General features: G+C 38.5%; 1 protein-coding gene across 2 annotated transcripts in view; it reads right to left on the bottom strand.

The window, feature by feature from the left end:
* The window catches only part of POLR3G (RNA polymerase III subunit G), a 567,212-nt gene that overhangs the window by 241,250 nt on the left and 313,301 nt on the right, over window positions 1-12,661 (bottom strand). For both annotated transcript variants that reach the window (XM_044064179.1, XM_044064180.1), the window contains exon 4: window positions 8,729-8,791. In XM_044064179.1, coding sequence (XP_043920114.1) covers window positions 8,729-8,791 — 63 coding nt within the window. The remainder of the gene's footprint in view (window positions 1-8,728; window positions 8,792-12,661) is intronic.

Here is a 12,661-nt window from a genome sequence, read left to right as displayed (position 1 = left end):
TCATTAGAAAGTTCCTGGTTGCTATATGATTATTTGAACAGATGACTGACAGAAAAAAGAACTTTTTCAGACAGCTGAAATTATGGAAAAAAGTTTCTTTTATACTGCTGACTTACTCATGACAGGTTTCATTTCTGAGAGTTTGTTTAATTATTTTAATGTTGAACACCCCCTCATTCCCCCGATTTATGGGCTTCCTAAAACACAAGAACTTCTAGTGCCCACCCATGAAACCTATTGTTTCTGACAAGGGTTGGAGCACAGAGCCACTATCAATTTTTGTTGGAAAAAACTTAGCATCCACTTCTAGATGAATGTGACACAGTCCTAAAAGATACTAAGTCCTTTTTATCTAAACTGTTTGATAAAGTATCTACTTTGTCTAATGATTGTTTGTTACTTTCGACATAGAATCACTATTTACAGTGATTCCCAATGATTAGGTAGTAGAGAATGTCAGAGCTTTTTTGAATGACAGGAGATGTTTTACAAATGAGAAAGTGAATTTGCTCTGTACATTACTTGACCTCGTACTTGAGAATAACGTTTTTGCATTCGAGAATGAGTTCTTCTTACAGAAGGTTGGCATGGCTATGGGTACAGCTTGTGCCAATAGCTATGCCAACCTTGCATTAGTGCAATGGGAGAAATCCTGTTTGTTACATAACAATGCTTATGAAGAGAACAGAGCCTGGTACGCACATTTTGTGTACAATATGTTTTTGCTTTGGCTTGGGTCATCAGAACTACTGAATGAGTTTATCAACTACTTGCATATTGGTTTCTTAAAATTTACCTGTAAATATTCTGCTGTGGAAGTGGAGTTCTTAGATGTTAAGATCAATAAAGGAGACCTTAATAATATGTATACTAGTGTCTACAGAAAACCCACTAGGAAGAACAACTTCCTGCACAAGAATAGCATGCATCCCAAGCATGTCACCTGGAATGTTCTAAAAGGGCAGATTTATAGAGTAATGTGATTGCACAATGATAACACTCTGTTGGGATTAGCACTTGACTCTCTCAAGCGTGACTTTTTAGACAGAGGCTACAAAGAGGCAGAGATCGATTCAATGCTGCATGGGAAGAAAGGGAAGGGAAATGTAGAGCCTATTTTGGTAACTATATGCCACCTGATGCATCACAAGCAGCAGTAGCTGTGAGAGATACCTTGAGAGTCTCTCTACCTTACTCTAGTGACATCAGTAAATATTGTGAGGTCATTAAACAGAACTGGAATATCCTACACACAATAGATGAATTGAAAGGGACTATAGACAGAACACCACATCTTGCATTTAAAAACAGTAAGTCCTTGAAGAAAACTTTTGTGTTATAAATCACAACTCTGTATCAAAGGGCCTCAGTCTACCAGATATGAGACTTTTTCCTGTAGATCTTGTTCAGCCTGTAAGTATATATTTACGGGCTCAACCTACATACATCCTCACATTAATTTTAAAATCAAACTTGATTTTTATGCAGACTGCAGAACTCCAAAATATTGTTTACTTTGCAAGCTGCCAGATCTGTCATGCCTTCTATATAGGCAAAACTAACAGACCACTGAAATTCAGGATTCTCAAACACTATAGGGATATTAGGAACCAGAAAGATACAAATGACTTAGCACAACAGATTGGTTTACATGGCTCAGGATACACTTTTAAGTTCTTTGTACTTCAGGTTTTGGACGTTAGTTAGTTAGTTAGTAGTAGTTAGATGCATCTAATAAAACAGAAAGGGCTGAACAGAAATGGATCTTACTCTTGAATGCAGAAAAACTCCCTGGTTTAAATGGCGTCTCTAGCCTTAAACCATTCTTGAAATCATGCCTGCTTAAACATTAATGTTATTTTTAAACGAAGATTTTAAACTAAGATTTTATTTGCACTGTTTCCCTTGTATTTATAACAATTGTTGCATTGCTTGTGTGTGCGTGTACCTTTTACTTAATTTATCAGATTTGCATATGATAGCTGATTAGTCTTGCTTTCTTTTTAAACTCATGTCTTTCTACTTGTTTATTAGTCTGAAGAAGCAATAGTGTTATCGTGAAAGCGCTCACTTTTGTCACTTTCTTTTATGTTACATAAATAGAGTTTCTGCCTAGCCATGTTGGTTCGGTACTTGTTTTTTTACTTCAAGTAATCACTTTGGAAATCCACACAAAAGTAACCACCATGGAAAACTTCTCCAAAGCTAACTTCAGGCTCCTAAAAACAGAGGTGGCTAACTTCACGGCACCCATGCAACTGGAGAACAGCTGCATGACCGCCAAATCATACACCAATGCATTGTACGAACACGTACACAAATGCATGGATCTCGCCATACCCAACAGAACCAAGATGCTCTCCTCCAAAAAAAGGAAGCCAATCTGGTGGTCCCCTGCCATAAACAAACTCTATAACAGAAAGAGAAAACTGATGTGGAATAAGGTGAAGTCCCTAGACTGGAAAAACTCCCTCATCACCCTCAACAAAAAGTTGAGATCCCTCATCAAATCCTCTAAAACTAGCTATGAAAACAGAATTGCAGCAGCTAGTAAAGACAACCACAAAGCTTCTATAGTTATGTAAAGAATCTCCACGGCAATACCCAGATTTGCTCTGAGCTACTGCACAATGGTACTTCCTATACCGAGCCAACAGATATTGCCAATATACTAGCAGACAGATTCAGTGCCAACTTTACCCCCCCCCCGAAAAAAAAGGACCAATCACAATACCAGCAGACTGCACCCAGTATTACTGCTGCACAGGTTAAAACAGCACTATCCAAGTCCAAGAATACAGCTTCTATGGGACCTGACAGTATCCCTGGCTGTGTTCTACATGAACTACAGAGTGAACTGGCACCTCACCTGTCTGCCCTGTTCAATCACAGCTTCACCTCAGGCTTTGTCCCTACCGAATGGCACACTGCTACAGTCATCCGTGTCCACAAAGTAGGAGTCACTACAGACCCTGGGAACTATTGCCCAATTAGCCCAAGTCTATTATGCAAATCTATGGAACGCATCATCATGGACCTAATAAACAAGGATATAGGGAATATCCAAACTCTGGATCCCACACAGTTTGGTTTTGTGAAGGGTAGATCATGCTTGCTTAGCTTGGTCAACTTCTTTGAGTCAGTTACCAGAGCTGTGGATGAAGGCAATGTGGTTCATACAGCCTACCTTGATCTGGCCAATGTCTTTGATACCATTCCCCACTCAGGGATCACAGAAAAACTCACCAAGCTAGGCATCAACCCCTATATCACTAAGTGGGTTGCAAACTGGCTCTCAGATCAGACTGCTGACCAGTCATGAGTGGAGTCCCACAGGGTTCGGTCCTAGGTCCTCTCCTGTTTGGTATCTACTTCTCTGACGTCCAGGCCAACACAGAGCGACTCTGGCTGACAAAGTTTGCAGACGATTGCAAGTTGGGAGCTATTATTAACTCACCAAGTGATGTTGACATCCTACAGAAAGGCATCACCGAGACCAATGACTGGTGTCAGAACCATGGCCTTAAGCTCAACGCCAAAATGTGTCATCATCCCCCCTTGGGAAAAACCCAGTTCCCATGAATTACCATATTGATGGTAGTCCACTGAACACAGAAGGCATCATATGAGATCTGGGAACACAGGTTGACAGCAACCCCTCTTTTGACCACCACATTGCCACTGTGGTCAGAAATTCCTATGCGGCACATCTAATTACTAAGGGTTTTGCATCCAGGAAGAAAGAGGTCATTGTCTCCCTCTACTCTTCCCTCATTAGGCCCATCGAGTACAATGCTCCATTTGGCATCTACCTCACTAGACACCTGCAACAACTGGAAAGGCCATAAAAGGACCTCACAAAGAGGATCCTAGGCCTTAAACACTTATCCTATATGGACAGACTCAAAAAACACTATTCTCTGTCTCATATCGCCTACTTAAGAGGAGATTAGAGGAAATCTATGCTTGACTTACAAAGCCATGTCTGACCCAGCTCTGTTAGAAATGCTACATCTAAAGAAATCCCAATCCCTCCACACCACATGCTCCAGAGACCTCAACCTCATTACCACAATCAAGAGAACATGCTGGAGGGACAGGTTCATAACCCAGAGACTGCCCATGCTATGGAATAGACTTCCCATACATGTCAAGCAGAGCACCTCACTGGCCCTCTTCAAGAGAAATCTTGATGAGTGGATGGGATATAGAAAATTCACCCATGACTCCAGTGGCTCTACTCGACAGAGGCACTGGGAACTAAGGTCGGGTGGCATGATGCTAGGGTAATCCTATGGGCTAGGCTTGTAAAGGCTCCAGGGCCATTAACCTAGTACACACCTATGAAAGGGAGCTGTTATATTCCAAAATATTTTTGCCATTTACAATTTATTCTGAATGATATCAATTTATTTTTTAGCAACTAATGACAAATTTGATTTAAATGATTCTAATCCATTTTCTTTCCAATATTTTTCTAAAAAAGCTTTAAGGTTATAGATAACTTTTAACGATAGCACTTTTAATTATTCTGTAATTGCTATACCCCTAGTAGACACCTGATGTGGAATAACCAGGCCAGTTTGTAACATACCATGCTTTACTGCAGATTGGTATGGAAAATTAAAGGATTAGGCTTATACTCTGTGTACTTTTAGACAAAACCTAAACTGTTGGAAGAACAATGGTCACAAAAGGTAAAAATTCAAATTATTTATGTCTTTTGTTAACCGGGTTAGTCCACTGGGCTGGTGCCCCATTTTCAGTGCACTTGAGGAGAAAAGCTCCACACAAAACCAAATTACAGAAGTTTACATAGTAGAAATGAGAGAGTTGGAGGACAATAAATATCTACATACAAGGCATCTATACAAGTACAAAGCAACAACAATATTCATGCAATAATGAAAATTAACAAATCAAATAAATTCAGCATGGACAATAACTAAAATTAAAAAATAAATTACAAAAAAGCATGTCAATTTACAGTAGTTCAGAGAAAAGCCTATTAAAATGTAATTAGTAATTAAACCAAGTTGGCAGGGAGGAAGTTGTAATATTACAATTAAGATTTATTAGGAGCTTTGCACACTGGCATAGCAGAGGTACAACGGTGCTGGAAATATAACAGATATATTGGGAGTCAGGAAAGGACAATTATACTGTAGCAGCTGGGTGAGTAAAAGTTAGATAGGGTCGTGACAGGTGCAGGAATGAGGATTTAGCAAGGTAGTTCTTCAATTCTCTTTTGAAGAGAGAGGAAGATTAGACAGAACATATATTGGTAGGGAGTGTGTTCCAAGTTTGAGATATAGAGCACTTATAAAGCAATTTGCCTATTGTTTTATTAGGCATGTAGGTGTTTAGTAGCTGTTGGTCAGTGCTACGGAGAGATCGGGAAGGTTTGTAAAGGGATAGGAGGTTAGACAGGAAGGGACTGTCAGCTGGTTTGTAAAGAAGAAAATGTGTCACCTGAAGCTGAGAAAGTTGTAGTTGTTAAGGGAATTCAAGCCACTGTAGTTGAAGAGCAAGACAGTGATGGGATTTGTAAGGGAAGTTACAGGCAAATCTGGCTATCTGGTTGTATGTTTGTTCAAGTTTGGTTAATAGATTTGCTTGGAGGTGAATAAATATAGGACAGGCATAGAGTAGGTAAGGGAAAATGTAGGCTTGTGCTAGTGAAGTTTTTGATGTGATGGTTGAATTTTAGGACTGTCAACTGTGACTGATAGAAGTTTGGTATGGGAGTCAGCATGAATGACAGTGTTATCTAGGGAAGAGATACTAAGGGAAGTTTTAAGACTGGACATAGATTTTGGAAGGAAGAGAAGTAGCTTAGTTTTCTTGGAGATAAGGATGAGTTGGTTATTGAGTAGCCAGTGTTCAGTGGTGTTAAAAGAAGTTTGTGTAAGGGAGTTAAGGTCGGTAGGGTTGTCAGACAGGGAGTAAGTAGAAGAATCATATGCATACTGGATCAGAGATGAGGTGCAGCAGGAGGACCATGGATTGTTAGCAAAAATATTAAAGAGAAGGGGGCCTAGAATTGATCCTTGTGGTACACCTGTTTGGATAGGTAAGAAAGGAGAGCAGGAGGTCTGCCATCTGACAGACTGCTGCCTATTATTAGGGTAACTAGAGAACCAGAGGGTGGTGGATGCAGAGAGGTTGAGTTCAGTTAGTTTAGTAGAAGCTTAGGTTGGGAGACTGTAAAATGCCTTGGAGACATCAAGGAATAGGCATGAAACTAGTTTGTTGTTGTCTCTTGCCTCTGCTAGATCTTCAGATTGTCTAACTCATTCCGCAATACAAACTAATTGCCAGGAACACTATGCTTAATATTTTCTTTACTCCAGTGAGGATACATAGTCTATCCAGAAGATCCTAATAACTGCTGGTAGTGTGATCTCAGTCCTAAAGGTGACTAGCTACAAACTGTAGCAACACACATTATAAACAGACTCACTTATAGAACAAGATAGGGAAATTATTCTCCTTTTTTATAAAGGCAACATGTAAATTACTTTACAAATGACTGTGTAGAGCCCTTTGTCCAGATTAAATTCCCAAATATCATGCCTTCATGTTTCAAAACAATTATGGGAAAACCCATAACAAAAAGAAATCTAGATACCATATTGAACTGATGCTATTTGTTATCAAGAAAAAATATGGAGAATTAACTTAGAAAAAATGTATACATATATATATATATATATATATATATATATATATATATATATATATATACACACACACACACACAATTTTTTTTTTATTCAAGTGTATCCCTTGTACACATTTTATGAAACCCATGTACAGCTACTGAGTTAAAATACTCCTGTTTATCGGCTCTACTGGTTTTTAAATGATGTCATAACTTACACATTATACCTGACTGGGTTTCCCTTCTCCTTTATTACCTCATTCATAACCTTCCATTTTTATTATATTTTGAGAAAAAAAATCAAAAAATTCTACAAATGGAAAAGCACTATACAGATTATGAGACAACATAATGGGTGAAAGAGTGGAAATTGGATAGTAAAAAGGAATGGGTTCAAATGCAGTTTATGGTACCCTGAAGAGTTGCACATTTCCTAGCTATTTTAGTGATATGTCAGTCCCATAGTGCAAGGTAACATGGGACAACAATTCAAGAATTTCAACCTATAGAAAAGCAAGCCACCTGGCTGAGCTATTGAGCTATTAATAAATAGTGGCTGCTGTCAGACAGTGATGGGACAATTCAAAATGAGTGTGAGGGAAACAAAACAATTTTGCCACACATGCTGCTGGCTAGGCACTGTCATTAAAACTTAAAGATGATGAGCAAAGCCACAAACTGCATCTCGGGTCATATTGTCTCAACACCATATGGCCTCTGCTACAGTTTGTAGAGATAATGCAAAGAAAGTTTATTAGTGGAAACACTGGGGAGCTGCCATTTTAACATTCTAGCATGTTAAATACACAACACAGTTATGTGGGAGGATGTTTTCACCTGCTGTCACCAAGTCATAACTGCTCTGGTATACTTCTTCAATGTCTCAGAATCACACTTCATTGCACTAACTGTGTCTTCTCCGTCCTAGCCCCCAAACTCTGGGAATGCCCACTAAAGACCTCATGTCATACCCATCATTTTATGCTTAACTTAAAATATCTCAGGTCTGAGCCAGGTCTTCCCACACTAATATGTGACATCTCTTCCCACTGTATATATTGTGTATAATTAATTTCCGTGTGCCCTTACCTTACCTTTGCTACCTTTTGCACTTTGGACCCACTGTATATTTTTTGTTTTGTTTTGTGTCTTTCGGCTTTTCCCGGTTAGGGGTCGCCACAGCAGAACTCTGGTCCGCTAATGATTGGCAGTTGATTTTTACGTACTGGCTTGCCAGGCCTGACGCACAACCTTCAACGAATGTATGCCCATTCACGCATGTCTCCACGCAGAAGACGCTCTAGCTGAGAATCGAACCGGACAGCGTCTTACTGTGAAGAGACAACGCTACCGCAGCACCACCACCGCGGGTCTTTGGATCCACTGTATATATTGTGTATAATTAATTTCTGTGTGCCCTTACCTTACGTTTGCTACCTTTTACACTTTGGACCCACTGCATATATCGTGTATAATTAATTTCCGTGTGCCCTTACCTTACGTTTGCTACCTTTTACACTTTGGACCCACTGTATATATCATGTATAATTAATTTCCGTGTGCCCTTACCTTACGTTTGCTACCTTTTACACTTTGGACCCACTGTATATATTGTGTATAATTAATTTCCGTGTGCCCTTACCTTACGTTTGCTACCTTTTACACTTTGGACCCACTGTATATATTGTGTATAATTAATTTCTGTGTGCCCTTACCTTACGTTTGCTACCTTTTACACTTTGGACTCTATCTTCACTATTTACCTCTCTTCTTCTTCCCTCCTTACTCTATCCATCCATTACTGTTAGCACCTATACTCTGTACGTTATTATTATTACTGTTATTGATTCATTCTTATCTGCATTCATTTTGTTTGTATTCATAACATTTTTGTTAACTTGCTTGTATATGTACACTGTCATTTATATTTATCAGAGCTGAGACTGAGAAAGGTCCATTTGGTGAATACTAGCCTGATTACCAAACTAAACAGATACAAAAATAAATATGTGGATAATTAACTGCAAACAGAAGTACAGACTGAAATAAAAATGCTGAAGTTACCTGGTGTCCACACAAAATGCTTCTCATACTCTTCTTTATATTTATCTGTATACCGCTGTACAGCTAAAAGAAAAACAAGTGCATTTAGTGACAGTTAAAAAAGAATTCTTGTTCCATTTTCTACTGTACATAATTATAAAGAACAAATCTCTTCATGCTTATTATATGCTGTTATTCTTTCTGACAACTCTCCGTTTCTACTGGTGAGTCAGTGCACACAGGATAGCCTACACAAATGAGGGGAACGCTACATTTTAGTTAACACATCATTCGCCTGCTGTCACATTTCTCCTTTTTCTTCAAACTGCATTTTGTAAGACTCAGCCATGTCATTCTGGATTTGCTAAAAACTGCACTTCATGTACTATTAAATGGAAATCATTGCTGTTGAACAGAAAGACTTGCCCTGAACCTGGACATTTGCTATCTGCACAAATTTTTGTAACATCTCAGACTGAGTAGCATCTTGTTGAATGGCTGCATGTACGAAAACTCAAGTAAAAGAAAGCGCTAAGAAAAATTCACAACAACAGTGCATTCAAGAATGCTGGAGAAAAAGAAATCAGTCATTTCATACATCACACTCCAGTATCAATTTTTATAGCTTTTCATAGAAGACCGTGTAAAACAAGAATCTGTCAATGTCTATTATTTTTGCCAGTTATCCGAGCTAGTCATTAACCCATGATATGTTAATATTTACTACTACTGGGAAAAGAGAACCACCACTTCTGTCCGACTCCCATGTCTAGAACATTCAACCTCCACGGTTCACTGCCAGCATGGGAAAAGTCACGGACGTATCCCTTACTGAGCAGGTAGCTAGAGAAGGCAGAAAGGGTGGGAATTTTATAATGTCCGTAAAAATATTACCAGCTGCATACCTCACTTTGCAGGTCCCATTTAGACAGAATTATAGGGATCTAAGCTTGCCAGAACAACTGGAGTGTGCTCACACTGCAATCTACTTCTAGGTGACTAAGAGATAAGTAAGCAGTTACCAAAAATCCCAGTGCATGCTTATTCTATCCAAAAGTATCATTAAGCAATGGTCCTATGAGATGAAAGACCACATCTCAGTGTGTGAAGTGATTATGTGACACTGCTCACCTTCCAGAAAAGCACTTTTTTAGGACTAAACAATATCCACTGCTGATTCAACCAGTTAGGGCATGCTCCAAATGTATGCTCTCATCCCTAATCCAAGCAGAGGTGAGTAGGCTAAGCCTCATAATCCCTTCCCACAAACTCCAAATGGTACCTGAGCAGCTAACTTAAAACCTCAACTATGACCTAAATGATTCAGATTAACCCTCTAAACAAATTCAGCTAGCTTGGACAATTCCAAATATTGGCTTACCCAGGATCTATACTGAAGAAAAGTGGTTAACAATGTTCTGTCAGAAATTACTGCAAGGAAGCAACACAACTTTTTAAATTGTGATGAAATTACATTATCTTAACAAGTGCTGTTAACCAAGAGGAAGTAATATACAGAATTTTGATGCTGGTTAAAATACATTACATTCCCAAACTTTGGGGACTGTGAAGAAGCAATGTATAGCATTTTGATGCAAGCATAAAGAAAATTCACAAGAACTGCTGAACACGGAAACAAAATACAGCATTTTGGCACTAATTAAAGAAAGGACATTGCTTACACAAGCCAAGATGATTTTGGAGAAGCAACAGAACAATTTTCTACTAAACATATATATATATATATATATATATATATATATGTATATAAATATATATATATATATATATATATATATATATATATATATATATATATATATATATATATACATACACACACACATACAGTGGATATAAAAAGTTTACACACCCGTTAAAATGCTACATTTTTGTGATATAAAAAAAGAGACCACAATAAATAATTTAAAAACTTTTCCCACCTTTAATGCAACCTATAACCTGTACAATTCAATTGAAAAACAAACAAATCTGTTAGGGAAAAAAACAAAAAATAAAAAACGTATAATACACTAGTTGCCTAAGTCTGCACACCCTTAAACTAATACTTTGTTGTGTGCGTACCCCATAAACTAATACTTTGTTGAAGCACCTTTTGATTTAATTACAGCATTCAGTCTTCTTGGATACACACCTGCCATCAATTAAACAGAGTGATTACCCACAAATAAAGTTCAGCCGTCCTAGTAGGATTTTCCTCACATTTACTTAGTTAGCTGCTACAGCAAATGCCATGGTCCGCAGACAGCTTACAAAGCAAAGGGATCTCATTGTTGAAAGGTATCAGTCAGGCAAAGGCTAAAAAAAAAAATGTCCACAGCATTGGATATACCATGGGACACAGTAAAGTCAGTCATTAAAAAGTGGAGAAAATATGGGACAACAGTGACGTGGGCAAAGAACTGGACATCCCTCCAAAACTGATGAAAATACAAGACATAAACTGGTCAGGGAGGCTACCAAGAGACCTACAGCAACACTGAAGGAGCTGCAGACATTTCTGGCAAGTACTGGTTGTGTACTACATGTGACAACTATCTTCCATATTCTCCATATGTCTGGACTATGGGGTAGGGTTGCAAGAAGGAAGCCTTTTCTTACACAGAAAAACATCCTGGCTTGGCTAAAATTTGCAAAACAATACATCAAGTCTCCCAAAAGCATGCGGGAAAATGTGTTGTGGTCTGATGAGACCAACGTTGAACTTTTTGGCCACAATTCCAAATGGTACGTTTGGCTCAAAAACAACACTTTGCATCACCAAAAGAACACCATCCCCACAGTGAAGCATGGTGGTGGCAGTATCATGCTTTGGAGTTGCTTTTCTTAGGCTGGAAATGGGGCTTTTGTCAAGGTGGAGGGAATTATGAACAGTTGCAAATACCATTCACTTTTGGCCCAAAACCTTCAAACGTCTCCTAGAAAGCTGAAGATGAAGAGGAATTTCACCTTTCAACATGACAATGACCCCAAGCATACATCCAAATCAACAAAAGAATGGCTTCACCAGAAAGAAAATTAAAGTTTTGGAATGGCCCAGCCAGAGCCCAGACCTAAATCCAACAGAAAATCTGTGGGGTGACCTGAAGAGGGCTGTGGACTAGAGATGCCCTCGCAATCTGACAGATTTGGAGTGCTTTTGAAAGGAAGAGTTGGCAAATATTGGCAAGTCAAGATGTGCCATGCTGATAGACTCCTACCCAAGAAGGCTGAATGCTGTAATTAAATCATAAGGTGATTCAAAAAAGTATTAGTTTAAAGGTGTGCACACACAACAAAGTATTAGTTTAAGGGTGTGCACACTTATGCAACCAGCGTATTGTAAGTTTATTTTTTATATTTTTCCCCCAACAGATTTATTTTTCAACTGAATTGTACAAGTTATAGGTCACATTAAAGGAGGGAAAAGTTTTGAAATGATTTATTGTGGTCGCATTTATTTATATCACAAAACCTGGCATTTTAACAGGGGTATGTAAACTTTTTATTGTGTTTGTGTGTGTCTGTCTGTGTGTGTGTGTGTGTGGGTGGGTGTGTGTGCCTGTGTGTGTAAAATATGATACATATGTGTAAGAAGCTGAGATCCCTTATAGGATCTTCCAAAGCTAGCTACAAAAATTGCCACTGATTCTAAGGACAACCACAAAGCATTCTATAGCATGTCAAGAATCTCAATGGCAATACCCAGATCTGCTCTGAGTTACAGCACAATGGCACGAAAATTACAGAACCAACTGATATTTCCAACATCTTGGCAGATAGGTTCAGTGCTAACTTTACCCCCACCCCCTAAAGGGCCCATATCTATACAGGAAGAATGCAGAGTCAAACCAATAAAAAATGCAGAAATAATCACCATCTTATTTATATATATAGTGCTTTGTACATGTTTAACACAGGGAATTTTTTTTAATTACCAGCATTTCATGATTG

The sequence above is a fragment of the Protopterus annectens genome, chromosome 2.part2 (assembly GCF_019279795.1).
Source record: "Protopterus annectens isolate FY-2018-M chromosome 2.part2, PAN1.0, whole genome shotgun sequence".
NCBI classification, from domain to species: Eukaryota; Metazoa; Chordata; order Ceratodontiformes; family Protopteridae; genus Protopterus; species Protopterus annectens.
Note: the sequence above shows the minus strand (reverse complement) of the source record. Positions and strands in the feature narration are given on the sequence as shown.